Source organism: Oncorhynchus mykiss, chromosome 1 (genome assembly GCF_013265735.2).
Source record: "Oncorhynchus mykiss isolate Arlee chromosome 1, USDA_OmykA_1.1, whole genome shotgun sequence".
In the NCBI taxonomy this organism is placed as follows: domain Eukaryota; kingdom Metazoa; phylum Chordata; class Actinopteri; order Salmoniformes; family Salmonidae; genus Oncorhynchus; species Oncorhynchus mykiss.
The window spans coordinates 61,757,142-61,784,382 of record NC_048565.1 but is presented as its reverse complement, the minus strand read 5'-3'; the positions used below and the strand labels follow the sequence as shown (position 1 = coordinate 61,784,382).

General features: G+C 42.3%; 1 protein-coding gene across 2 annotated transcripts in view; it reads left to right on the top strand.

The window, feature by feature from the left end:
• Positions 1-26,013, top strand: part of ret (ret proto-oncogene receptor tyrosine kinase) — a 31,583-nt gene extending 5,570 nt beyond the window's left edge. Inside the window, exons 2-20 of one of the 2 annotated variants that reach the window (XM_036981852.1) lie at positions 12,929-13,165; positions 13,601-13,888; positions 14,940-15,178; positions 15,272-15,467; positions 15,672-15,871; positions 16,159-16,447; positions 17,312-17,443; positions 17,656-17,766; positions 17,899-18,012; positions 18,232-18,488; positions 18,639-18,786; positions 19,742-19,849; positions 20,204-20,421; positions 22,049-22,171; positions 22,334-22,404; positions 22,822-22,959; positions 23,207-23,306; positions 23,866-24,013; positions 25,146-26,013. In XM_036981852.1, coding sequence (XP_036837747.1) covers positions 12,929-13,165; positions 13,601-13,888; positions 14,940-15,178; positions 15,272-15,467; positions 15,672-15,871; positions 16,159-16,447; positions 17,312-17,443; positions 17,656-17,766; positions 17,899-18,012; positions 18,232-18,488; positions 18,639-18,786; positions 19,742-19,849; positions 20,204-20,421; positions 22,049-22,171; positions 22,334-22,404; positions 22,822-22,959; positions 23,207-23,306; positions 23,866-24,013; positions 25,146-25,303 — 3,275 coding nt within the window. In that variant the 3' untranslated portion in view covers positions 25,304-26,013. Of the gene's footprint in view, positions 1-12,928; positions 13,166-13,600; positions 13,889-14,939; positions 15,179-15,271; positions 15,468-15,671; positions 15,872-16,158; positions 16,448-17,311; positions 17,444-17,655; positions 17,767-17,898; positions 18,013-18,231; positions 18,489-18,638; positions 18,787-19,741; positions 19,850-20,203; positions 20,422-22,048; positions 22,172-22,333; positions 22,405-22,821; positions 22,960-23,206; positions 23,307-23,865 lie in introns of both variants that reach the window. The other variant, XM_036981853.1, reaches the window with a different exon arrangement.
• Positions 26,014-27,241: the final 1,228 nt, after the last annotated feature.

The following is a 27,241-nucleotide window of genomic DNA, read 5'->3' as shown; positions in this document are numbered from 1 at the left end:
AAAATCATATACTCAAAAACACCAGAATAATATAAATGTGCTTCTCTCTCAAAGACTGAGGTACTCATTGTATTGTACTTAATTGGTTTACTGCCATGCACAGCATGAGAGACCAAGCCCAATGTCTACTGCATGGATGCTACAACAACCTTTCCCTGCACTGGCACTGTCCCTGATCCTTCAGTCAGTCAAGGGTCACATTTCCAACCCATTGCACGGGCACATTCCAATTTGCTTTGGTGGAAGGACAAGGAGACATTGATTGAAATTGTGTCCCCGGGGCATTTAGCGCTCTTTTTTTTTTTCTCTCACATGGGTCTTGACAAATAATTTTCCAGTGGTCGGTGATGCATGCTGTGTTTGACCGATCATTTACAACAACGAAGAATAGCACGAATGAGCTGAGCTCTTTTTAAGCCTCTTTCTCGCTTTCTCTTTGACAAGGCAGGGTAGCGATAGATGTAGAAATGGCTCAGCGTTGGGATTGCTTTGGCAGTGGCATTTTGACCCTTTCGACTAACAAGGTGTTCTATTTGTTGGATGAATTCAGGGACCCTCTCTTTATGTATAGGGCCATTATGATCACGCAGATTACATGGACAGCATGCCAATTTGATTGAACATGCAAGGCAAGTCTTTTAAAATAGAACACACCCCTTACTATAACACATCAGCAAGTCTTTTATAGCCTAGTTGTCAAAATCGGTGACCAGGAAGTGCTGTTGCTGTGACCAAGCGAGCATGAAACCTGAGAAGTGGTAAATTAAGAGAAAATGCCAAGCGGAGGCAGAGCAGTTATTGCCTATGGTGTCGAACACAGACAGTGCCTATACGTTGGCTACAATACAGATAATCTATCACTGAAATGTATTTATAAAGCCCTATTTTACATCAGCTGTCATGCAGTAACCCGGTCGAGACCGCAAAGAGCAATCAGAAGCAGAGGCAAATTGGCTAGGAAAAACTCCCGAGGGAAGAAACCTACAGGTTACTTTAACAGATAAGAACACGTCTAATAATAACAGTATAATAACGTAACAGTATTTGTTTGGAACTGGCCTTTCATGTAAGTGGCCTGATGTTGAGGAAGACATGAAAATAGATCTGCTGCTGCATGACCTGTCCTCTGTTCACTTCCTAATGTCCCAGTCACTCCCAGAGGAATTCTTCAACTGAATTTGTAGTCGCAGCTAGGTTAGCTAACCCCTAAGGAGATGTTATATTAGATTTATTGTTGACTGATTAACATGGGACATTGCATTCGGTTCTTGTCATCTCTGAGGCTAATTGGATTACGTTATGAGGGGAATTGATTACTGTGTTACTACATTAGTCTACCTGAGGTTCTTCTATGTGCGTCAAGCAAAGAAATTGTTACAAAGAAAAACATCCCCTTACTCTGACTAACAAAATGTTGAATTCAATTGCAACGCTATCACATAAAGAGGCCACAGAAAGCAGTTCCACAACACAAAAGCATGACGAATGTTCATTAATTAAATTAGCCCTGTGGACACAACACATTGGGTCTCAATCCACTATGCAGTAACTCAAATGCCAAACATTGATGGAACCAAAAACATCAGTTTGAGGTTGGCCTATCCTTATCACTAGTATGTTGCTAGATAGCGAGATGAAGCTTGTTAGTGCTTTTTGATGAATGATCCAAGCTCATCACTAAGCTAAGGACCCTGTAACTGAACTCCTCCCTCTGCAACTGGATCCTGGACTTCCTGACGGGCCGCCCCCCAGGTGGTGAGGGTAGGCAACAACACATCCGCCACACTGACCCTCAACACCCTCAGGGTTGCATGCTTAGTCCCCTCCTCTACCCCCTGTTCATCCACGACTGCGTGGCAGCACATGACTCCAACACCATCATTAAGTTTGCAGACGAAACTACAGTGGTAGGCCTGATCACCAACGAAGATGAGACGGTCTATAGGGAGGAGGTCAGAGACCTGGCAGTGTGGTGCCAGGACAACAACAAGACAAAGGAGATGATCCTCCAGGACACCTACACCACCCGATGTCACAGGAAGGCCAAAAAGATCATCAAGGACAACAACCACCCGAGCCACTGCCTGTTCACCCCCGCTACCATACAGAATGCGAGGTCAGTACAGGTGCATCAAAGCTGGGACCGAGAGACTGAAAAACAGCTTCTATCTCAAGGCCATCAGACTGATAAATAACCATCACTAGCACATTAGACTCTGCTTCCCTATATACATCGACTTGAAATCACTGGTCACTTTAATAATGGAACACTAGTCACTTTAATAGTGTTTACATATTTTGCATATGTATATACTGTCTTCTATCCTATTCTACTGTATCTTAGTCTATGCCCCTCTGACATTGCTCGTCCAAATATTGATATATTCTTAATTCCATTCCTTTACTTTAAATTGTGCGTATTGTTAGATATGACTTGTTAGATATTACTGCACTGTTGGAGCTATAAACACAAGCATTTCCCTACACCCGCAATAACATCTGCTAAACAAGTGTATGTGACAAATACAATTTGATTGGATTTGATTGTGGACTACAGGAAACGGAGGTCCGAGCACGCCCCAATTCTCATCGACAGGGTTGTAGTGGAACAGGTTAAGAGTTTCAAGTTCCTCGGTGTCCAAGGACCTGTCATGATCCAAACACACCAACACAGACGTGAAGAGGGCACGCCAATGCCTCTTCCCGCTTAGGAAGCTGAAAAGATTTCGAATGGACCCTCAGATCCTCAAAAAGTTCTACAGCTGCAGCATTGCGAGCATCTTGACTGGCTGCATCACCGCTTGGTATGGCAACTGCTTGGCATCCGATCGCAAGGCACTACAGAGGGTAGTGCGTACAGCCCCAGTACATCACCGGGTTCAAGCTCCCTGCCATCCAGGACCTGTATACCAGGTGGTGTTAGAGGAAGGCCCTAAAATGTTTTAAAGACTTCAGCCACCCAAGTCATAGACTGTTCTCGCTGCAACAGTACGGCAAGTCTGGAACCAAAAGGCTCCTGAACAGCTTCTACCCCCCAAGCTACTGAACAGTTAATCAAATGGCTACCGGATAATTTGAATTGACCCCACTTTTTTTCCTTTTTTTTTGCACTGATTCTCTCGCGCTGACTCTATGCACACTCACTGACTGGACTCTACCCGCACACTCACACATACACACGCACTACATCTGCTCACACACAAAACACACACCAACATGCATATTGATGCCACATAGACACACTTTCAAACTCTTTCACAATCTTGACACACGCTGCTGCTACTCTGTTTATTAACTCTACTGATTGCCTAGTCATTTTTAACCCTACCTACATGTACATATGACCTTAATCACCTCAACTGCCTCGTACCCCTGCACATTGACTCGGTAGCGGTACTACTTGTATATAGCCTCGTTATTGTGTTAATATTTCCTTTTTATTTAGCAAAGTTGTCTTACTTTTTAACTCTGCATTGTTGGGAAAGGGTTCGTAAGTAAGCATTTCACGGTAAAGTCTACACCTGTTGTATTCAGCATGTGACAAATACAATTTGATTTGATTTGATTACTAACCCCGACAAAAAATCTGGACATGACAGTATCATGTAGCAATTCTGTATATTGCCAATGCAAACTAAGAACATTATAATCAATAATAACTTTCATCAATTGAGTTATTGCTTGATTTGCAGCCTTTTAGTTAATTGGATCTTGTATAGAGTCTTCCGTAATTATTCTCATTACTGTTTTATTTTTGGAAACAGAGTGATCGTGACAGCGTTCAGATTTAGATTGATTTATATTCTCACATTGGTGTTTTCTATACCTACTCTGCGTGGAATAATGGGTTATACACAAGCAGATCGTGTGCGTGATGATCATGACCCATATGACTCGATAAACAGACTTTCAGATTCCACAGTTATAGTTTTTTGGGGGGACAAAAACACATAGTAGTATAAGTCAATGAGCCCTACTTTACGTGCTTGGAATTAACTGTGCGTGTTTTTCTCTAGCTCATCAGTTAAAACAATGAGCATGAACATGTTGATTAGTATTGCTATTGATTAGCCCGCTGCCATATACTTGACTTTTCCGATGGGCCATTACTGGGGGACAGATGCATTGAATGAATGTTGACCTTGGTAGAAAGGGCACGGGCTTTGCTCTTGTCACAGTCACACAACTCATTGCCCGGACACAAGACCACTACTAGATGCACATCTTTTCGGACCCGGATTCAAATCGTTTTTGAAATCATTCAAATACTTTAGCTGTGCTTCAATGACATTGCCTGGCACTATGGAACCAATAGAATAGTCTCAAAACAGCAAACCCCTCCAATCTGGCCCTCCAGGCAGGCTCTAGCAAACGCTCAAAATACTATTTGAACCCGGGTCTGTGTCTGTCACTCCTCAGACAGATTAGTAAGCAGAGAATTGTTGGAGCTGGGGCTCTTTCTCTAGTGTAGCACATGAGCTCATAGATGGTAAATCTCTCCGGTGATGTGCGTCGTGAGCTAATTGAGTTTCTGTCTTTGTCCTGGCCAGCTGAGAGTCAGAGGACGTCCCCAGGCTGTCTGTTTGTCAAACTGCTCCAATCCTAAACATCCTTCTTATCTGTCACCGGCGGTCTGAGTATGCAGACATGTTTCAAGTTGTTTGTTTATGTCCTGCGACAGATGATTGTCGCTATCTAGGCTTCGGTTAAAGGAGGAGACAAGACAAACCAATGCATTCATAGCTATAGCATGTAATGGTTATTAAATCAATATAAAGAAAAAGTGACATGTCACCATAACGATAGCAGCAGCGTAGTGTTCTTTAAAACCCCTCAAGGAACGACATATCAATTGATGAAAATTGCATTTTTTTTAAATCGGACGGTTCTTCTAATTGATAATAATGTTGATACGTAATGCTTTGCGTTCATGGTGTACATTTTCATAAGGTGTTTAGTTCTTTGCATTACATGGGGTAACTCACCCCATCTAACGCAAATGTCTAGCACACCAGTTTCGGGGGTAATTAGATCGAAGTGTCGGTTTCTGAAAGTCGTATCTTCCCATCGTAAATCCTGGCCATGCCTTTGAGCTGAAATCAATATGTTCAGATTGCATCACGTGTTTGCGGTCATAGTCCTTGTCGTGGTTATGAGAGGTCAAAGCAGTGAGCGCATCTGCTGAAGTGACTGTCTCTAACATTGAATGTCTCCGGTTTTCAATCATCCCAGTCCTGAGTCACTCCAGTGTTAAACCTTTAACGGTATCACTGAACAAAGAAACCTATTTGCTCCCAAGCGGGTTTGATGCTTTCAATTAATTAGCTTTGATATAAACTGCTTGCTTTTCTGTTGGCTTCCGTCCTGGAAATAAATTGAATTTTAACTGATATAAACCAATTGAGTCGCCAGCATATGGTTCACCCACCATGTCCAACCTCAAGCCACAGTCAGCCCTCACTAGTGAATTATAATTTCACCTGTTTTGTTGTTTGACCGTTGATTCTTGTCAGTCCACATATGCCTCCCTTCACATCTTCTCTAAGTGTACCTCTGTTTCTTATGCCTCTGATTTAGGAGGTAAGGATCAAGAAACTCAATACTTATTTCAGATTTTATTTTATGTACAATCAGCTCTTATAGTTTGTCTATTGGCCCTGATACACAATGATGTGGCTCCTTTTTTGTAAACATCGCTCAAGCATTTAGGATTCAGAATCTTAAGAGGATGTTCGAGCACTTTGTTTTCGGAGTGTTATCTCCACAGCCCAGGAGGTTAGTAAGGGCCTTAATTGATGAGAACGGGCTCGTGGTAATGACTGGAGCGGAGTCGGTGGAATGGTATCAAATACATCAACACACATGGTTCCCAGGTGTTTGATGCCATTCCATTTGTACCGCTCCAGCTATTATTATGAGCCGTTCCAGCCTCCACTGCGACACAGTTATCATGTTCCCCTGTTGCCTTGGATTTCAGGGCAGGGGGACTGTTTTAGTTGTTGGATCTGAAAAGGGGAAATGTCTCCCTCTGATGGTCATTGGATGCTGCTTGGATTTGGACGCTGGATGTTGTAAGAATATGTGTCACATTTCTTGCTACGCTGTCCATGTGAACACTGATAGGTGGAGCTTTTTTTCTTAGCACTTGATATTCTTCATGATTATGTTGCTATACAAAATCTGGCACCTCTTCACTTTCTTAATCCATGTTCAAATTGATGTCCAAATGTTGTGGATTACAACTTTACGGGTTTTTTTTTTTCAAGCAGATCAAGCGTTATGAATGGCTTTCATTCAGTTGATTAATGTTCCTCACTTAACTTTGAGATGTGGAGCGAAACCAAAATAATATAGCCCAAATAGCAGAATTGTATGGTTTTGGCCAGAATTTGGCCAAGATTTTTCAGACAAGTGGACCACTGGCACGTCAGTTTGTTTTTCATCTTAGCAAAGCTTTTAATAAAAAGGGTCATAGCTTGGCTGACTGAATTTCCATCCTTCAGGAAGACTGGACACATTCTTTCCACCAATTCGACCCCCTGTCTTCCAAGCACAGCCAAATTAAATCAATGTCTGAAACCAGAGCCAAGGCCTCAACTGCACCAACAGAAATAGGAAATCTAGTTTCGCTGTCTGCTAATGACATTAGTGTGTTCCCTAAATGGCCGTCCCCACCGACGTTGGACAGGAACACAACATGGGATATAATTACAGGTCTAACACTCACATCTCAATTTTCCTGTAAAACATGCATACAGTAGCCTGCTATTGCACTTTATAGATTAGCCAACATTGGCCACAACCCCCCCCCCCCATGATTCGTGATTCATTTCTTCCCGGTATCATGTTATCCCCGGCAATTATACTTCCCAAGGTGAAACCAAGGAGAAACAGAAACCACATCCTTATGGACCATGTGAGAAACTCATTACTGCTTACGTGTCATTTGAGCCCCTCTTTTCAATTTCCGTTGACATAAGAATAAGATATATGCCAGTAAAACGTATATATTGTACAGATACAGTCTCATCATATAGTGTAGTCTCATCATTTGACATGTACGGTTTCGTAATTGAAATAGGCCTATCAGGGAAGAGATTTCTGATAGTTGATGATGTTGTATGTGCAGGCACACCCTCAAGTTAGGCAGTTAAAAAAAAGTGTAATAGGATTGTGAAATTCACTGACATTGTAGGCATAAAAGCTACATTCAGTGGATATGTGTCCCATGGTACAGTCACCTCCAAAATGATTGGCACACTTGATAAAGATGAGGAAAAAAGACAGTGATTTACCCAATAAATTACTGGGAGTTAATATATAGAGTGTGCGACTCTCTTTATTTTTTTATAGATGACAAAAAAGACAGTATAGAATCAATAATTCAAATACTGAGATATAATGTATGCAAATGTTTTTGTTACAAAAATATTATTTCATACTAATACAATTGCTCAGAGAAAGATATTTTGCTTAAGGAGTTAAGGAGTAATATGTGTCTCAAAAAGATACGTATCAACATTTTTGTCACCCCTGATTTCAATACTTTGTGAGGATAACGGCACTGAGCGTTTTTCGATCATGTTTTACGAGATTGGAGAACACATTGGGAGGAATCTTAGACCATTCCTCCATACAGAATCTTTCCAGATCATTGATATCCTTCGGGGTCTGCGTTTATGGACCGCCGTCTTCAATTCAAACCACATGTTTTCAATGGCAACCTGGACTCAGGGGTCGACGTAACACAGTACACGTAAATTGGATCCGCTCCATTTAGTATGATATGTTACGTTTCACATTATGTGCTTTCATTTGTGGATGTCCATCATCCATTTCGCATGATATGTTATGTCCTCCAATTTGTATTATATGCTATGAATTGCCAATATGTATGATACATTGCAAAATCTAATTTGTTGTGGCTAATAGTGATGGGAAGTTCATGTCTTTTCTGATCTTTTCGACTCTTTCAGTCAAGAGAATTAATCTTTCGACTACTTTCGTTCATTTGAGTTGGTCATGCCCAGAGCATGAAGGACCCCCTACTGACAGGCTTTGACAGGATGGTCACAGCCACACGTTCAGTGGTTGGATAGAACACATTATATGTCACACCCTGACCATAGTTTACTTTGTATATTTCTATGTTTTGGTTGGTCAGGGTGTGAGCTGAGTGGGCATTCTATGTTTCATTGTCTAGTTTGTCTATTTCTATGTCTGGCCTGATATGGTTCTCAATCAGAGGCAGGTGTTAGTCATTGTCTCTGATTGGGAACCATATTTAGGTAGCCTGGGTTTCACTGTGTGTTTGTGGGTGATTGTTCCTGTCTCTGTGTTGTACACCAGATAGGGCTGTTTCGGTTTTCATTAAGTTCTTTGTTTTGTAGTGTTTGTATCGATTCGTGTTTTACGTTTGTTTATTAAACATGGATCGCAATCTACACGCCGCATTTTGGTCCGACTCTCCTTCTCACCTAGAAAACCGTGACAGAATCACCCACCTTGACAGGACCAAGCGGCGTGGTAACGGGAGACAGCAAAGGCAGCAGCAGGAGCAGCGAAAAAATGATTTTTGGACTTGGGAGGAAATCCTCGACGGGAGAGGACCCTGGGCTAAACCAGGGGAATGTAGCCGCCCCAAGGAGCAACAAAAGGAGGAATGGACATGGGAGGAGGAATTATTCGGAGAAGGACCCTGGGATCAGCCTGGAGAATATCGCCGCCCCAAGGAAGAACTGGAGGCGGCGAGAGCTGAGAGGCGCTGGTATGAGGAGGCAGCGCGGCGACGCGGATGGAAGCCTGAGAGTCAGCCCCCAAAAATTTATTGGGGGGTGGCTCACAGGGAGTATGGCTACGCCAGGTAGGAGACCTGGGCAAACTCCCTGTGCTTACCGGGGGGCTAGAGAGACCGGGCAGGCACCGTGTTATGCTGTGGTGCGCACGGTGTCTCCAGTGCGGGTGCATAGCCCGGTGCGGTACATTCCAGCTTCGCGTATCGACCGGGCTAGAGTGAGCATCGAGCCAAGTGCCATGAAGCCGGCTCTACGCATCTGGTCTCCAGTGCGTCTCCTTGGGCCGGCTTACATGGCACCAGCCTTGCGCTCGGTGTCTCCGGTTCGCCTGCATAGCCCAGTGCGGGCTATTCCACCTCGCCGCACTGGCAGGGCGACCGTGAGCATTCAACCAGGTAAGGTTGGGCAGGCTCGGTGCTCAAGAGCTCCAGTGCGCCTGCACGGTCCGGTCTTTCCAGTACCACCTCCACACCCCAGCCCTCCGGTAGCAGCTCCCCGCACCAGGCTTCCTGTGCGTGTCCTCGGCCCAGTACCACCAGTGCCAGCAGCTTCCAGATCTGCCAGTCAACCAGACTCTTCCAGATCTGCCAGTCAGCCAGACTCTTCCAGATCTGCCAGTTAGCCAGGGGCAGTCAGTCAGCCAGGGGCCGCCAGTCAGCCAGGAGCTGCCGCCCCTCTGTCCAGAGCTTCCGCCCCTCTGTCCCGAGCTGCCGCACCTTTGTCCATTGAGAAGAGTTGCTATGGTGAGGAGGCCACGGAAGAGGACAAGGTGGGGGAAGACTACGGTGAAGTGGGGGCCACGTCCAGCACCAGAGCCGCCACCGCGGACAGATGCCCACCCAGACCCTCCCCTATAGGTTCAGGTTTTGCGGCCGGAGTCCGCACCTTGGGGGGGGGGGTACTGTCACACCCTGACCATAGTTTACTTTGTATATTTCTATGTTTTGGTTGGTCAGGGTGTGAGCTGAGTGGGCATTCTATGTTTCATTGTCTAGTTTGTCTATTTCTATGTCTGGCCTGATATGGTTCTCAATCAGAGGCAGGTGTTAGTCATTGTCTCTGATTGGGAACCATATTTAGGTAGCCTGGGTTTCACTGTGTGTTTGTGGGTGATTGTTCCTGTCTCTGTGTTGTACACCAGATAGGGCTGTTTCGGTTTTCGTTACGTTCATTAAGTTCTTTGTTTTGTAGTGTTTGTATCGATTCGTGTTTTTACGTTTGTTTATTAAACATGGATCGCAATCTACACGCCGCATTTTGGTCCGACCCTCCTCACCTAGAAAACCGTGACATTATATATTTTAGACGCAATAGCAATGTGAAGTGACATCAATCCATATATACAGAGTATTTCATTTAGATTTTTTTTAAACCTTTATTTAAGAGTACAAGTACAACCCTTTTCATAAAAACCTTTTAAGACTGTAAGAAAGTAAACATTCACATATTTTGTTAAAGAATTCTTGGATTACAAATAAGTCACTTGCTAGCAATGGCTAGCGTTACATTACAGTGCACTGGCTGACAGTGATAGTTAGCTCGTCATTGACATGGCTAGCTAAGCCATCAAACACTTGGTTAACTTGCCGAAATAGGCTTTATATACATTAACGGCAACATAAAAATATACATAGTCACATACGTTAACGACTTTGGAATATATGAAGCCGTTTTCAAAATACACTTTTTTTATGTACAGATGAAGGGAGACATGAAGCTGCCCTCAGAATGTCTCTCTCAGACTGAAGAGCAGGAGGACCAACTCTTTAAATAGGGGGAGACGCATTCAAAATCCACTAGTTGTTCTTTCGAGGAAAATTGTGTAAAAAGGTAAGTATAAAGACAGCTTTAGCATTTTAGCTAATAGCAACTTTTAAGTCAAGTTGAAACCTAATAGTTGCAAATGAGCTAAAATACTAACGTTGTCTATTATGTGATTCAAACACACAAACTTTGGGTTGCTAGATGTTCGCGTTTTACCCCCAACCATCCTCCCTGACCAATCTCCCTACTTTTGTTTTTGTCTTAAGTAACCTACTGTCCTGTGTAACCATACAAAACATAATATATAACACAAATTGGAGGGGCAAAAGTGAAGTTTACTATGTTGCATGTGGATTTTGCGGCCAGGCTGTCAATGGGGTTCAAGTCCGGAGACATTTCCATTGCAAAATGTACATTTTGTGGTCAATTTACCATTTCTTTGTGGATTTTGTTGTGTGCTTGGGGTCATTGTCTTGCTGGAAGATCCACTTTTCAAGTTTCATCCTAATGGCAGAGGCAACCATTTTTTTTGCTTAAATTGTCCTGGTGCTTGGTGGAGTTCATGATGACGTTGAACATAGCAAGGGCCCAAGGACCAGCGGCAGCCAAACAGCCCCAAAACATCATAGATCCACCAGCATATTCTAAAGTAGTTACAAGGTTATTTCTGCATATGCATCCTTCATTTGTTGCCAATCCCATTGCTGGTTTGCATGGTCAAAGACCTCTATTTTTTCATCTTATCTGACCATAGCACCAGGTTCCAATTCAAGTGCCAATGCCATTTAGCAAACTCCAGGCATTTACATTTGTTAGTTGTTCACAATAAAAGCTATTTTTTATGGTAAACCCTCCAAAGAGCCTGTTGGCATGGAGGTGGCATCTAATTGTAGATTTGGAGACTTGTTAAACCCAAGACGCCGCCAATTCTCTCACTGTGGCCCTTGGATTTTTCTTTGCCTCACAAACTTTCTTCCTCACTGGGACAAGATACACTTGCGTCCTCTACCACACAAGTTGATCACTGTTTCAGTGGTTTTAAACTTTTGAGATATTGCCCTAATAAGTGACATACATTTTTACCCATTGCCTGATTTATGAAAGTCAACAACCATTTGTTTCTTTACGTTAGTGATTGTGTGATTTTATATGCGTGTTACCTCATTTTCAGGGCCGGGTTACCAAACAAGCATGCAGGTCAAGTGCCCTGGGGCCCCCAACCCCCCCCAAAAAAGAATCACACAAAATTACACAAAAGTTTTTTTCCTATATTTTGTATATGAACATGCCATAAGCAATGGCAAACAAAATGTGTAGAATAGCAGGAAATTAGCTTTAAAACTGCAACATTTTCTCTCGACTTCATGGCAAAATGTAACGAGTAGCACGCGATGAGCAGCAAATGTTTCTCTCTGCCTCAATTTTGACACCGATCTTTTTGATAATAGTTTGTATTACTTGTTAAATGAAATCTCTTTCTTTGAGCAATTGTATTAGTATACATATGTTTTTTTGGGAGCATACAATATAGCTCAGTATTTCAATTGTTTATTTTATACAGTCTTTTTTGCTTATTTTTACCAAGGGTGCCAGTCATTTTAGAGGTGACATGTATGTTAGCAGTAGCATATTACAATAAGCATATGACATCAGGGATCGTGGTACCTATAATTCAACCCAACTAAAATGAAACATTATCCTGACAAAAACAAAACTGTTCAGTTACAGGTCTTGGCTGCATTTGGCAACGAATCTCCCTGTCTGTTTTTGGCAACAGTGCTTACTTTTTTTCTCTCTTCAATCGAACAGCATCTCAGTTACTTGCTACAGTACTGGGAATGTCAAAGACTGTGTCTTGATATGTCAGAGTGCATTGTGGTTATTCAGACTACATTCCCAGGTATGTAAATAGTATCTGGGTGGTTTGGTGATTCCATGTGATACGAAAGCAGCTAGCCAACCATGAAAAAAGAGTCTACTCTCGCTATGTCTAGGGGTTCTTGGCCTGTCTAGCTGATCTCGACTCTATAACATGTCTGCATTTAACGTGAAAGTAGGAGAAAGCTAACATGCATGTGCCTAGGAAGAAAGTGTACTCACCTGGGTCCAGGATGAGCTCTGTCCTGACTCTGTAGTTGTCCAGCCAAAGCAGTTCATAAATGTTCAGTTGTTGGTGACAAAAACAATAAGTAAAGCCATAACAAAAAGGTATTCAAACAAACACAGAAAGACCCCGTCAAGACCTCTCAGCACCTGCCCCCGTTGCTGCTGCCCCCTAGAGATGGGATGTGGAAGTGTGCTGTCTACCTGTGCGCCTAACCTCTAACTACCTCCATTCCTAACACATGGCCTTTCTCTTCTTTTTGCAGGGTCAGTTGGGCTCTACTTCCCCCAGAATCAGTACAAGGAGACTGTGTACGTCGGGCAGTCTGCAGGGACACCCGTGCTCCAGGTCCACGCCATGGTGGAGAGCGACTCTCAACGGCCCCACTTCTACCTGTGCTACCTGAGGCCTCCAACCTATGCCCCATGGTTCCACCTGGACGAGACCACAGGGATACTCTCCATGAATAAGACCCTGGAGTGGAGCGACTTTGACTCTGCATGTGAGTTTAATAGAGACAGAAGGTTGTGCGCACTTATTGTTTTCCCATTGTTTATGGAATATGTTGTGAAGTTGACCGTTCAATCTATTTACTTTGATATTTCCAATTGTCCATTGAACAGAACACTCCAGTTTTACATTGTAAAATGTGTGAGGGGAAGTTATTCAAGTTTGCTCAGCTTTCACGCTTTGTGCATACTAATAACGTTGAGCTTCAAGGTGATACATCATGTTCAGGGATCTGCTTTCAGAATCCGGTTCTGACCATTGGTTCTAAACGATGAACTTAGCATTAAGATGCTTTTGGGAAACGGAGCCCAGGATAGTAATGTAATTTCATAGAAGCCCAGAAAGTGCCCAGTCATCAAGAAATAAATGCACTGTGGGAGATTTAAATGGGGCATTGTGTTACTATTTTGGTTCTCTGGCTGATCAGATAAGTTTTGGAAGCTGCCGCTGAGTGTCATTGCTGCGACCAGACCGTTGAAGAAGTTCCTCTGTGGCCTCGGCCACCCCACCGTACAAGTCAGCCTGACCTTCATCAATGACACGGCGCCACCGTGTGGCCAGACCAGACCAGAGCTGAAGAAACTGTGCTTCCCTGACAAAGACCTGAGCTCCCACATCAAGGAGAACAGGTTCCCCGGGGCCCTCCGCCAGCTCAGACAGCTCACCAGGCTTAACGTCTGCCCCAACTACACCATCTCCTACAGTGTAGAATCCGGTGAGGCTTGCTACACTCGCCTTCACCCACACTGTCTCTGTGCATCATATTATGAGAAACATCAAACACTTTGCAGGTTCCTACACTGGCATACCACGTACCACGTAGACAAGTTGTAAATGCAACAAGCACTGATATTGTATCATATAAAGAAAACAAAAAAGTATTGGGACAGTGCCAATTTTTTTGTTGTTGTTTTGGCTCTGTACTCCAGCACTTTGGATTTGAAATCATACAATGACTATGAGGTTAAAGTGCAGACGGTCAGCTTTAATATGAGGGTATTTCCATGATATCGGGTGAACCGTTTTAGAAATTCCACCACTTTTTGTACATAGTCCCCCCCCATTTTTGGGGAAGAAAGTATTGGAACAAAATCACTTATATGTGTGTTAAAGTTGTCAAAAGTTTAGTATTTGGTCCCATGCAATGATTACATCAAGCTTGTTACTGTTAATGTGGATGCTACCATGACTACGGACAAATGCCCAGCTATCAATTTCTCACATGGAATAGCCTTCATTTCTCAGAACAAGAATAGGTTGACGATTTTCAGAATAAAGTTATTTGTTTCTGGCCATTTTGAGCCTGTAATCGAACCCACAAATGCTGATGCTCCAGATCCTCAACAAGTCTAAAGGACAGTTTTATTGCTTCTTTAACAGTTTTCAGCTGTGCTAACATAATTGCAAAAGGGTTTTCTAATATCAATTAGTCTTTTAAAATGGTAAACTAGGATTAGCTAACACAACGTGCCATTGGAACACAGGAGTGATGGTTGCTGATTATGGGCCTCTGTGCACCTACGTAGATATTCCATAAAAAATCTGCCGTTTCCAGCAGTAATAGTCATTTACAACATTAACAATGTCTACCCCACGTTCCCACTCTTATAGAATGCACGATATTAACTTCAATCTTTTTTTTTCCTCAATTTTCTTTCTCATTGCTGTTCCAGTAGCTGGGTGAATAGGAAACTACAAAGTCTGGCAACATGAGACTAACATGATATGTTTACATCTCCTCTTCACGGTTTCCGGTTTGGCTCTAGATGTTCCGGCCCCATTCGCTGTGAATGAAAACACCACTGAGTTGGTAGTGACTGCGCCGTTGGACCGCGAGGAGAGCGAGACATACAGTCCCATGCTGATCTGCACAGTGCAGACTGACACAATGGTAGACACCTTTTTTGTTACACTGCATATCAACGTCTACGACGAGGACGACAATGCGCCGTATGTCAGTGGAACAGACACAGAGGACGTGGTGCTGGAATTTGATCGCAAGCAGGTGACTTTACTTTACTTTACTACCAAAGCTGTATATCGGTTTATTGCTATACATGTATCATTGATAGCACTGTTGTTCTTGTGTTCTTCTCAGGGAAGTTCTTTTGGCAACTTGGTTGTCTATGATAGAGACACAACACCCAGGTATCCCAAATCCCAGAGTCAGAATAGATTTGTCGGAAATATGATGACCAATGACTCATGGATAAATGAAATGTTCACCATAGAGTACTCTTTCAAAGAAGAGAAGGCCATTTTTGGCAACGTCCGAGGCACTGTTCATGAGTTCCGTGAGTAGTCCAGATGAGTTCCACAATCTCTCTAAAGACTGGTTTCCCAGACACAGAGTAAGCCTTGTCGCTTTTCAATCCAGGACTAGCCTTAATATGTGTCTGGGAAACCAGCCTGTTAATGTGACAAACTATTGTGTCAAAATATTTTGATCGATTCATTAAATAAACAGCCCCCCCTTCTACCCTTTGTGTGGCATGTAGGGCTTGCACTGAAGAAGAATTTGTCTGTAACCGAAAATAGGACCTTCCAGCTGGATTACCTGGTCAATGACACTACATACCCCGGTCCAGAGGGAACTGTGATGCTGCACTACAATATCACCGTCTTACCTGTCCCCATTCTCTTCACCAATGTGACATACCTCTTCGCACTAACACGTAAAGCTAATGTCTACTCCCAGGTACCTATAGAGTTCACATACAGCCCTCTTTGCTTGAGAAGAGGATTACTGCTTATGAAATGCTTATGAAGCAGACAACTATTTTAAGATAATAGTATTCCGCTGTTCAAGAGTGATGTGATGAAATGCCATTAAAGCAGTCTGTGAGGTTACTTGGTTGATATTTCAGAGGTTAGCTCATCGTGGACCTATTTTTCCCCCCCAGTAGGCTAAATGTAAGATCATGTGTCAATCTGATTAGAACTGTAGCATTTTCCCTGTATGATTCGTGTTCCTTCTCATTTCAGGTCGGTAGGATTTGTGTGGACAACAGCCTGAAGTTCCAGGGCATCAATGTCACATACCGGCTAGTAGTAGCAGAGAAAACAGGGAATGTGTCCGACGACGTGCAGTCATGCTACGCTGCGATTAGCATCGCACAGAGCCTCAAGGACATGGTGGGGGTGCTATATGTGAACGACACAGAGGCGCTTCGCAGGCCAGAGTGCCAGGACCTGCAGTATGTGGTTATTGCTCAAGAGCAACAGAATCTGCTGCAGGCTAGCACTCAGATCCTCGTTGTGCTCGATAGCGATAGTAAGTACATGAGATAATAAGTTCATTCCCAGCAATACTCCAGACTGATGCTGATTGGGCCACAGTGATTACTAATGTATGGCATTCATATTTGGAAGTCATCAGTTCAGTTATTTTGCAAGGCTCATGCCTCATTGTTAGAGACCTTAGGACTAGTGTAGTAGAGACCTGTCAAATTATGTTAACTCTATCCATGTCCAAGACTCTATCCATAGCTTTGTCCATGTTCAAGACTCTATCCATAGCTTTGTCCGTGTCCAAGACTCTGTCCATAGCTTTGTCCGTGTCCAAGACTCTATCCATAGCTTTGTCCGTGTCCAAGACTCTGCCCATAGCTTTTTCCGTGTCCAAGACTCTGTCCATAGCTTTTTCCGTGTCCAAGACTCTATCCATAGCTTTGTCCGTGTCCAAGACTCTATCCATAGCTTTGTCCGTGTCCAAGACTCTGTCCATAGCTTTGTCCGTGTCCAAGACTCTATCCATAGCTTTGTCCGTGTCCAAGACTCTGTCCATAGCTTTGTCCGTGTCCAAGACTCTATCCATAGCTTTGTCCGTGTCCAAGACTCTATCCATAGCTTTGTCCGTGTCCAAGACTCTATCCATAGCTTTGTCCGTGTCCAAGACTCTGTCCATAGCTTTGTCCGTGTCCAAGACTCTATCCATAGCTTTGTCCGTGTCCAAGACTCTATCCATAGCTTTGTCCGTGTCCAAGACTCTATCCATAGCTTTGTCCGTGTCCAAGACTCTATCCATAGCTTTGTCCGTGTCCAAGACTCTTGTGATCTTGCTTGACAATAGCATAATAGCTAAGCATACCGTGAACATGTGTTTTGTCTTCATAAATGTTGTGTTTGTGTTGTGTAGTTGATAAGCAGGGCCTAGAGGACCAGCAGTTCCTCTCCTGTGCAAAGGGAAGACATCGTGGGGATTGTGAGACCATCAGAGGCCTGGGGGCAACCACAGGGAGGTGCCAATGGAGACAGGGCTCTGCAAAAGGTACCCACGCTGTCATTGACCAGATTACCTGTCATTGACCAGATTACCTGTCATTGACCAGATTACCTGTCATTGACCAGGTAATCCAGCTGGAAGGTCCTATTCTCAGTTACAGACAAATTCTTCTTCAGGGAAAGCCCTATATGCCACATATAGGGGGTGTTTAATGGAAACAGGAAATTATGCTATTATATTTTTCCTTTATCTTTCAGGAATATCAGAAAGTTATTCCACCTGCTCCCCTGACCTCCGCACGTGCCCTGATGGCTTTTGTGATGCAGTTGAAAGCAAAGACGCATCAATATGTCCTCAGGATTGTACACGTGAGAAATGTCCTAAATCTTTTACGGCCATATATATTTGGCTACCTTATTGATGTCCTTTTTGATGGTATTTCAATAGTTTTTTTTTAAATTGTTGAATTCAATAGATTTACATGTGTTTGTGTCTCTCAGTTGAACCCGTTATAGGTGGTCATGAGAAGGGCATCATGTCTGGCATTAGAGCTGGCCATGGAACCTGCTACTGCTACTCTGAAAAATGCTTCTGTGAGAAGGATGATATAGAGGGTGAGTTGTATCATTTCAAAACCTTTTTGTTCTACGTGTATTGACCCATACCCCCCCCCCCCCCCCCAATAGGTAACAAAACAGCATTCCAAATGGAGATGTTTCAAGATATGATACTGTATGTCAATCAAAGGTGAAATTAAATTTTGCCCGTGTTGTCAAAGGATGGTTTCCATCGTGTTTTTTGTTCACTGTCTCCTTCTACCCTGTCTGATGCAGAGGCCATGTGTGACGAGGTCTGCAAGACCATCATTGCCACTGCCGTGCTGCTCTCCTTCATCGTCTCCATTCTCCTGTCCTCCTACTTCATCCATCGTTACCACAAGAACTCCCCCAAGCCGCCCATAACCTCGGCTGAGATGACCTTCCGGCGGCCCGCACAATCCTACCCAATCAGCTACTCTGCTAACAACATGCGCCGTGGCTCGTTGGACTCCATGGAGAACCAAGTAGCCATTGACACCTTCAAAATACCTGTAAGGCCTTTCCTGAAAATGTTTGGAAAGTTTCCGGAATTTTGCAAACCCAGCTATACTAAATTGCCTTTTGAATGATCATGAGACCTGCAAATATATGTTGTATTAATAGAAACGTTTTTTAAATGTGTTGCTTAATTGTTTTAACAGGAGGATCCCAAATGGGAATTTCCACGCAAAAACCTGGTGCTGGGCAAAACGTTAGGAGAAGGGGAGTTTGGGAAGGTTGTCAAGGCGACTGCATTCCGGCTGAAAGGAAAGGCTGGTTACACCACAGTAGCTGTGAAAATGCTTAAAGGTAATGCTAACCGGACAAAGAGCAGACAACAGGAACAGTTATTGTAAGACTCATGCAGTGAGTGAGTCCCTAGGTGTCTGTATACTGAATATACAGTGGAAGTAGATTTTTATGATGTGACTTTTGGCCAGCCCATGATAGATATAAGGTGCAGGCAGTTCTGCTACCCTAGGCGAGACAAAATAAAATGCCCCCTCTTATCCTTGCAAGGTAGAATGGTAGCCTATAGTATACAGTGTCAGCTCGCAATTCATTTTCATGAAAGCCCATTCACAGAGGTGCAACTTTGGTTTTAGAAGTGGGGGGGACATGATTATTATTTATATATTTTTTTATCCGGTATGAGAAACACTCCAAACAGCCTACCCAACATCTCGGAGGTGTCTGCATGGTCCTAAAGCACACCGTTGCCTAGTTTTGTATACCATTCCAATGATAAAACTGGGGGGGGGGGGATATAAATGCAATTTCAGAATGTGGGGAGGACAGGGTAGCCTAGTGGTTAGAGCGTTGGACTAGTAACCGGAAGGTTGCAAGTTCAAACCCCCGAGCTGACAAGGGACAAATCTGTCGTTCTGCCCCTGAACAGGCAGTTAACCCGCTGTTCCTAGGCTGTTATTGAAAATAAGAATTTGTTCTTAACTGACTTGCCTAGTTAAATAAAGTTGTAAAATAAAAAATAAAAAAAATCCCCAGTGAAAGTTAAGCCCTTGCCCATCCATATGGTACAGTTTGTCAGTCCTGATTCCTGACTAAGACCTAAAACAGATCACTTTGGCTACTCAAACTCTGAATATAAACTACCCAAGATTATTAAATCCTGCAAGTTTATTAAATACCACCCTCGTCAGTGTGTCCTCCTAGGCGGCCACCTAATCCTGCTTAGTGGGCAGGCCTATAAGGTGATGTATTTAAAAAAAGCATTTCATAAATCTCTCTTTTATTTTTGCAACAGACCACGCCTCACATAGTGAACTGCGGGACCTCCTGTCAGAATTCACCTTACTGAAGCAAGTCAACCATCCACACGTCATCAAGATGTACGGAGCCTGCAGCCAGGATGGTAAGGCTTCATATCGATCCACTCCGAGCACCATTTGAGGGTATCAATATTGTTGATTGACTGTACCGTCAACAATGGAGATGTGTGATACATGAGAATCTTGTCTTCAGATCTTGTCCTTTATGGTAGCAGTGCCTCAGATACCCTGTCTGACCAAAGGATGCTCAAAGTCATCAGGAGATTGTGGTATAATCAATTGTGGACCCACTTGATCATATTAATGAAAACATGATGTCCTTGCAATGCTTAACCTTCCGGTGTTATACCTGGTATATGTGATGCATATTTCATTCAATCCTGCCAGATACTGTAAGCCTAAGTGTGTGTTCTGAAATGTTGTGTCTTTCCGTCTAGGTCCAATGTATCTGATTGTAGAATATGCCAAATATGGGTCACTGCGCAACTTCCTGCGTGAGAGCCGAAAGGTGGGACCCAGCTACATGTCAGGCAACGATGCCAACCGCAACTCGAGCTACCTGGAGAATCCAGATGAGAGGGCACTCACCATGGGCGACCTGATCTCTTTCACCTGGCAGATCTCCAGGGGCATGCAGTACCTGGCTGAAATGAAGGTGCCTGTCTAGCAATTACCGCTTTCAAAATATTCACCATGTGGCAAATCTTAACTTCCACTTAAATCAAATTTCACTCAGTCTCCCATTGACATCAATGCATGACTCAGTGAAAATTTGACTGAAGTGGAAGTAAGGATTTGCCTTTAGTATACCTTACCTTCAAAATTATTGGCACCCTTGATAAATACTTTATGAGCCAAAAAGACTGTATAAAGTAAATAATACAAATACTAAACTATATTGTATGCTCTAAAAACTAAAATATGTATACTAATACAATTGCTTAGAGAAAGATATTTGGTTTTACAAGTAATAATTGTTTATCTAAAAATTATAGGTGTCAAAATTATTGGCACCCCTAAAAATTCTGATCTATAAAATCAAACAAAATTATACTCCTCTCACCATTACCAATTTCAAGGGAGATTAGCATGTCTTGAGGGGTATGATCTTTGTGCCTCTGTAACTTTCTCACTCATCATTATTCACGATTCATTTAGGATTATCTGTAATCATGGTAGTATCCACATTTATGTAGAAGTGTTCAGAAACATTTGATTCTTATTTACAATAAAAAAGTGACTCCAAAATGACACAATACATGATTTACCATGAATCTCTATTGGACACAAAATAATCAAACACAACTAAAACAAACTGCTTGATGTACTCAATGCGTGCCAGGAATATGGGACCAAATATTACATTTGGTTTGATTTGATTGATAAGAATCTTCCCAGTTAACAACAAATGTTCATACAACTTTAGAGAACGTTCCCTTAAGAGTCTCATTAGGTCATTAACTAATGTTTTCATAGGAATATTCCAGTGATGTGACTGTTTCCAAGAGCCCATTCCCTTAACCCTTTACACTAGTAGGAATAGGTCTATATGGATAGGGTTACATTTGAATGTTTCTATGAAATGCATAAGCATAGTAGCAATTGAAAGGGAACAGTTTGGAGATTGTGGAAAAATTATGTGACCAAAGTTGAGGACACAGCAGTTCACCTAACATAAGACTTCATCCAAACATTACACTGTTGATTTTATGTGCATTTCACATTTACTGTACTTTTCGCCGCGTTTGTTGATAACGAAATCTGAAAATACAATGTAGAAAATAGTTTAAAAGAAGAAAAACCATGGAATTGAGTAGGTGTGTCCAAACTTTTGACTGGTACTGTACATGATTACATTGTGCATTTTCATTTATACAGTCATTATTATTCACCTGGGATTTGAATTTAACCTCTTGGTTCATGGCATTCTGATCTTCCTGTTTTGGGTTTGTTCTTTGTTCTGGGTAAAGTTCTGGTTATTGTTCGCCTAACTCTAATGCCAAAACATGCTAAAGATCAAATAAATATTACTTGTTAAACAAAATCATTTTCTCTAATCAATTGCATTAGTATAAAGTAATATACACTTCACATTTTTTGGAGCATATAAATTGCTCAGTATTTTTCTTTTTACAGTTGATATTTTTGGTCAATTCATCAAGGTTACCAACAGTTTTGGAACCCACTGTATGTATGAATCCCATGCTAAACCTAGCTCCATGTCAATGTGAGTACATATTGTGTAAAGAACGGAGCTTGAATTGACTTTTGTCCTCCAATAGCTTGTTCACAGGGACCTCGCTGCAAGAAATGTCCTAGTTGCGGAGGGCCGTAAGATGAAGATTTCAGACTTTGGTTTGTCCCGGGACGTGTATGAGGAAGACTCATATGTGAAGAGGAGCAAGGTAGGGAACCCAAATGTCAAATACCCAAGTACTTTTAAAAATGACTAAATTTGATTGTTTTCTGAAATTGTCAATTAGTTTGTTATCGATTGTAGTAAGGATTTCTTTCACAGAACTGAGATCACAATGTCCATTCTCTTATTCTTTTGCCTCTCTTTTCAGGGTCGAATCCCAGTGAAATGGATGGCAATAGAATCCTTGTTTGATCACATTTACACAACACAAAGTGACGTGTGAGTACCTTGCGCAAACAACTTAAAACACCTGTGATACATATCCATAACCAACAATATTTGCATGATCAAAAAATATACTAAATTGCACAACTGAATGCATTCGACCGAAATGTGTCTTCCACATTTAACCCAAACCCTCTGAATCAGACAGGTGCTGGGGGCTGCCTTAATTAACATCATTGGCACCCAGGGAGCAGTTGTTGGGGGTTAATTGCCTTGCTCAACAGCAGAGTGGAAGATTTATCCACCTTGCCTGCTCAGTGACTTGAACCAGCTACCTTTGGGTTACTGGCCCAATCCCCTTAACCGCTAGGCTACCTACCGCCTCGGATAAACTATACAGCAAACAGTCACTGTTTCACCCATGCATTAGACTGTGGCGCTATTAATGCAGTGTCCTCTGTCTCCTGCCAGCTGGTCCTTTGGTGTGCTGTTGTGGGAGATTGTGACACTGGGTGGAAACCCGTACCCAGGCATCGCCCCTGAACGCCTCTTTAACCTCCTCAAGACTGGCTACAGGATGGAGAAACCAGAAAACTGTACTGAGGAAATGTACGTGTGCCACTTTACTTTACCCCAGCGTCATTGTAACCACAGTAAAACTCACTGTTACTCTATTACACTGTGATGGTAATGACATCCATGACATGACAAGCCGGCAGCAAACCCACACTTGTTCATTCTAATGATCTACTGTAAATTGCAGGTGAACCATCCCTTTCGTTTCTTTTCACGGTGAATCGTGTGTTACGTGTTGTTGCTTCTGACCATTAAGTGTTGTATGAATGTGTGTCTGCAGGTATAATCTGATGCTTCGATGCTGGAAACAGGAGTCAAACAAAAGGCCCATATTCATAGACATCAGCAAAGAACTGGAGAAGATGATGGTGAAAAACCGGGTAGGATCAAGCAAAAACAACCAACATTCTTTCTCTGTCTAATGCGGTCGTTACACTGCTCACTGGTAGTTACAGTACACAACGTCATAAATGGAGTAAACCGCAAATGGCCAGTCTCATGTCCAGCAATAAGTATGACCAATGTCAGGTGACCATCCCCAAAATATGGCCCTGGGCAACATTTGCAAAACATATAATTACAATAGATAGCAGTTGGTCTTGTGTTGAGGTAAAGAGGCCAAATATAGTGCAATTTTTAGGATGCCAAATACAGTGCAAAAATATGATTCATATGTTTAGAATTTGAAACAGAGTACTTTTAATACTTTTTATCTCAGTCAAAAGTAGGAAATGTATTGCTCTAATATATTCGGTTTCCTATCAGATGTTTGTCATTGGATCTCTTATGCCAGTTAGCTACAATCTTAACCATATGGGAGGTTAAGTTAGGTCATAACTGCATGGTAGGATATGACTGTATTATGACTGCATTAGCAGTATGCTCCACCTTCCTGTCGCTTGTGATTAGCCTAATCAGGTGTTCCTCTCCTGTTATCAGGATTACCTGGACCTGGCAGCGTCTACGCCAGCCGACGCCCTACTGTACGACGACGCCCTCTCCGAAGAGGACACACCCCTAGTGGACAGCAATAATGCCCCTCTCCCTCGAACCATTCCCTCCACATGGATTGAAAACAAGCTCTATGGTAGAATCTCCCATGCATTTACTCGATTTTAGTGACAGGACACATAAGCTTTTGACATGCTGTGATTGGCTTCCTGTAGTGTGTGACTGTGATCTAGGCATGCTTCATGAAAAAGTCTCCCATTTCTTAGGAAATGAGAGTCAGTGGGAAAGGAGAATCTTGTGTCTGATGATCACTATTTGGACCTGCTTCTGATGTACATTCAACCTGACCAAAATATTGACACTTTTGTAAATAGTAAACATTTCCATAATTCCCTTATATGACATATTGTAATCCACATTCAATCCTACGTATTGATTTTATATTAGGAAACATACGTTTTGGACGGCATAAACATTTTCAAAAAACATTCCAACACCCGCAATTTTTTATTAATTTGGAAAAAGCTGTTCAAAAACAGTTTGACATTTGAAACAGGGCCTTGCTGAATCAATCATTATCTATTACATTTGGATTCCAGACTGTCTTAAGTTATCTGAATTGTTTGTGTGTAAATAGGCTACCTATTAAGCATAATGTAAGCGTACAGTAAGTCTTTTGAAATCAACTTTTGGCTAACATTGACAAAACAATACTTTGTAAAAGTATTTTCATAAGAAATTCCCAAACAAATCCTATAGATCCTAAGCACTTCCAGTTGATAGTTCATAAAAGTATTTAGCAATAAGATGGCTGCCAGTGACTTAGTTACCATGAACAAACAGTGACTTAGTTACCATGAACAAACAGTGACTTGGTGACCATGGTGTCCTGTTACAGTGACGCAATTCTTGTATCTGCTTTATGTGGACATCAGTTATCAATGGTGCGTGAGCCAAGGATAACATTTAGAGGTCATGACATACATTACCAATAATGTAATTGTTGCTAATTGTCTTTTGAATCTTATTCAATCAATCCAGTATATTTTCTCGGTTAAACTATACAGGAACCATGGACACCATTATTGTCTGTGAAGTGATTTCTGCATAGGATTCTAAATGTATAGCCTTCTCATGGTCCTATGTCAAACAACCATCTATAATTCACTTCTGAAAAAATGCATTCTGTCCAAAATTTGAGGGAGCCTTTACTGTCTGCACTCTTTTTCTTAACTCGGTGCAGAAAAATGATATGTTCTCGTTTTTAGGCATGTCATACCCGAACTGGCCTGAGAAGAGCCCCGTACTGCTCAACAGACTTGATGCCACTAACCCAGTCTTTACAAGATATGCCAATGATAGCGTTTATGCAAACTGGATGGCTTTGCCTTCACCCGCAAAAATTGTGGAGAAGATTGATAGTTAAAAGCAAAAACCATTGTCGAAAATAAAGATTCCTAATGGGGTAGATGTGTATATTTATATAAAACTGTACATATACAATCTAAAGTTGGTGCCCTTTCATTTCTGTTGCACGGGGTATTCCAAGTTAAAACTGGGGGATTTCAAAAGTGCATTTGCTGAAAAATGGCTGGAATTACATAGACCGTGTTTCAAGCAGCTCTTCGGTATGTTAATCATTACCTCAAAGTCATGTTGGCCAAGTATCATTGCATGACCGTGTACCAGGTTGTATGTCAATGTTAATGTCTTTCAAGTGCCTGTGCCGCTTCTACGATAGCCTCCAATTAGTAGTGTACGACTGTGAAGATGTTGTTTCCAGACCAGAAATTAAAGGGGACTTCTTTACCGTCACCTGTCCTATAATGGTAGACCTGTGAGGTTAAGATGGACAAAGAGTGGACACTGAGTTCATCTAGAAAAACGGCAAAGTTTCTACTTCATATGATCATGTTCTTTGAAATGTAAAAGCCACTTTTGTCTTTCCACTTTAATAGAATGTGGGCATGTTCGGTGTCAAAGCTGCAGCTCACCATTTGATTCCTCGTAATGGCAATCTTTGTGCAACAGTTAGCTAGGATTTTTGAAAACAAATGAGTGTTATCAATTGTTGTTTTATCATTACGTGATTATGTTGCAATCAATAAAAGTTCAAATATATGCGATCTATTTATATGCTAGGCTCCCTCTTCTCTCTTTCTTTCATCAGATGTGATAATGTTAAAAATAATGGACGCTTACATTGTGAATAAAACCTTAATTATCTGAAGCACAGCAGTCAGAAACCATGGTTATGAGGCAAAGGAATTATTAGACAGAACGTGTGTGCAGCAAAACTGTATTATCATGAGACTGCAGAATATACAATTATTTTAGGGGATGGAAAATGGTTTATGTGCCATATTGAACTCCTTGATTTGCCCTGTCAGAATGACAAGCATTTAATAAAGGATATTGGCTTGTGATTTAGTCATTTAGCCATTGTCTATAGAATAACATGACCTGAAATACTGAACTTGCTGCCCAGTATTAGAGGTTATAGCATCCGTTTGTGAGAGAGGAGCATGCTGGATTGCTGGATAAAAGGGAGGATGTAAATGATGCGTTGAATGCACCATTTACTATAGCAGAGGTGGAAAAGGGCAATAGGTAAGGCTGGGTTAACTTCACCTGGGAAAGATAAGGTGTGCTATGTTATGTTGGACCATCTTAGTGATGAGGCACTGGATAAGGTATTGTGTTGTACAACACAGTGTGGGAGGAGGGGAAACTACCAGGCAGCTGGAAGGAGGCAGTGGTACCAATCCGGAAGCCAGGGAAGGACCCAACGAGGCCAACAAGCTATCGGCCAATAGCTTTAAAATCACATGTATGTAAGATTATGGAACGTATGATTACGGAGAGGGTAACGCACTTCCTAGAGAGCAGGGGGCTAGTATCGCCACATCAGAGTGGGTTCAGGAAGGGAAGGGGAACTATGGACCCAGTGCTCTGCTTAGAGGCAGAGGTCAGGAAGACTCAGGTGAACAAGGAGACTGTTATAGCTGTCTTTTTTGATAAGGAGAAGGCGTATGATATGATGTGGAAGGAGGGATTATTAATCAAGCTTGATATTATGGGGGTAGGAGGAAGAAAGTACAACTGAATGGAGGATTTCCTGTTTGGTAGATCTATCCAGGTGAGGATGGGAAAGTCACTATCACTATGGTGGATAATGGTACACCACATGGGAGCGTGATTAGTCCTCTGTTGTTCTCAGTCATGACCAATAATGTTTACTCTCAGGTACAGCCAGATATTGGGAGGTCGATATTTGCAGATGATGGGGCCTTAAGTGTGCCATACATAGTCAGGAAGGTACAGGAAGCAATTGATGAGGTAGAGTGGTGGGCATTAATGTGGG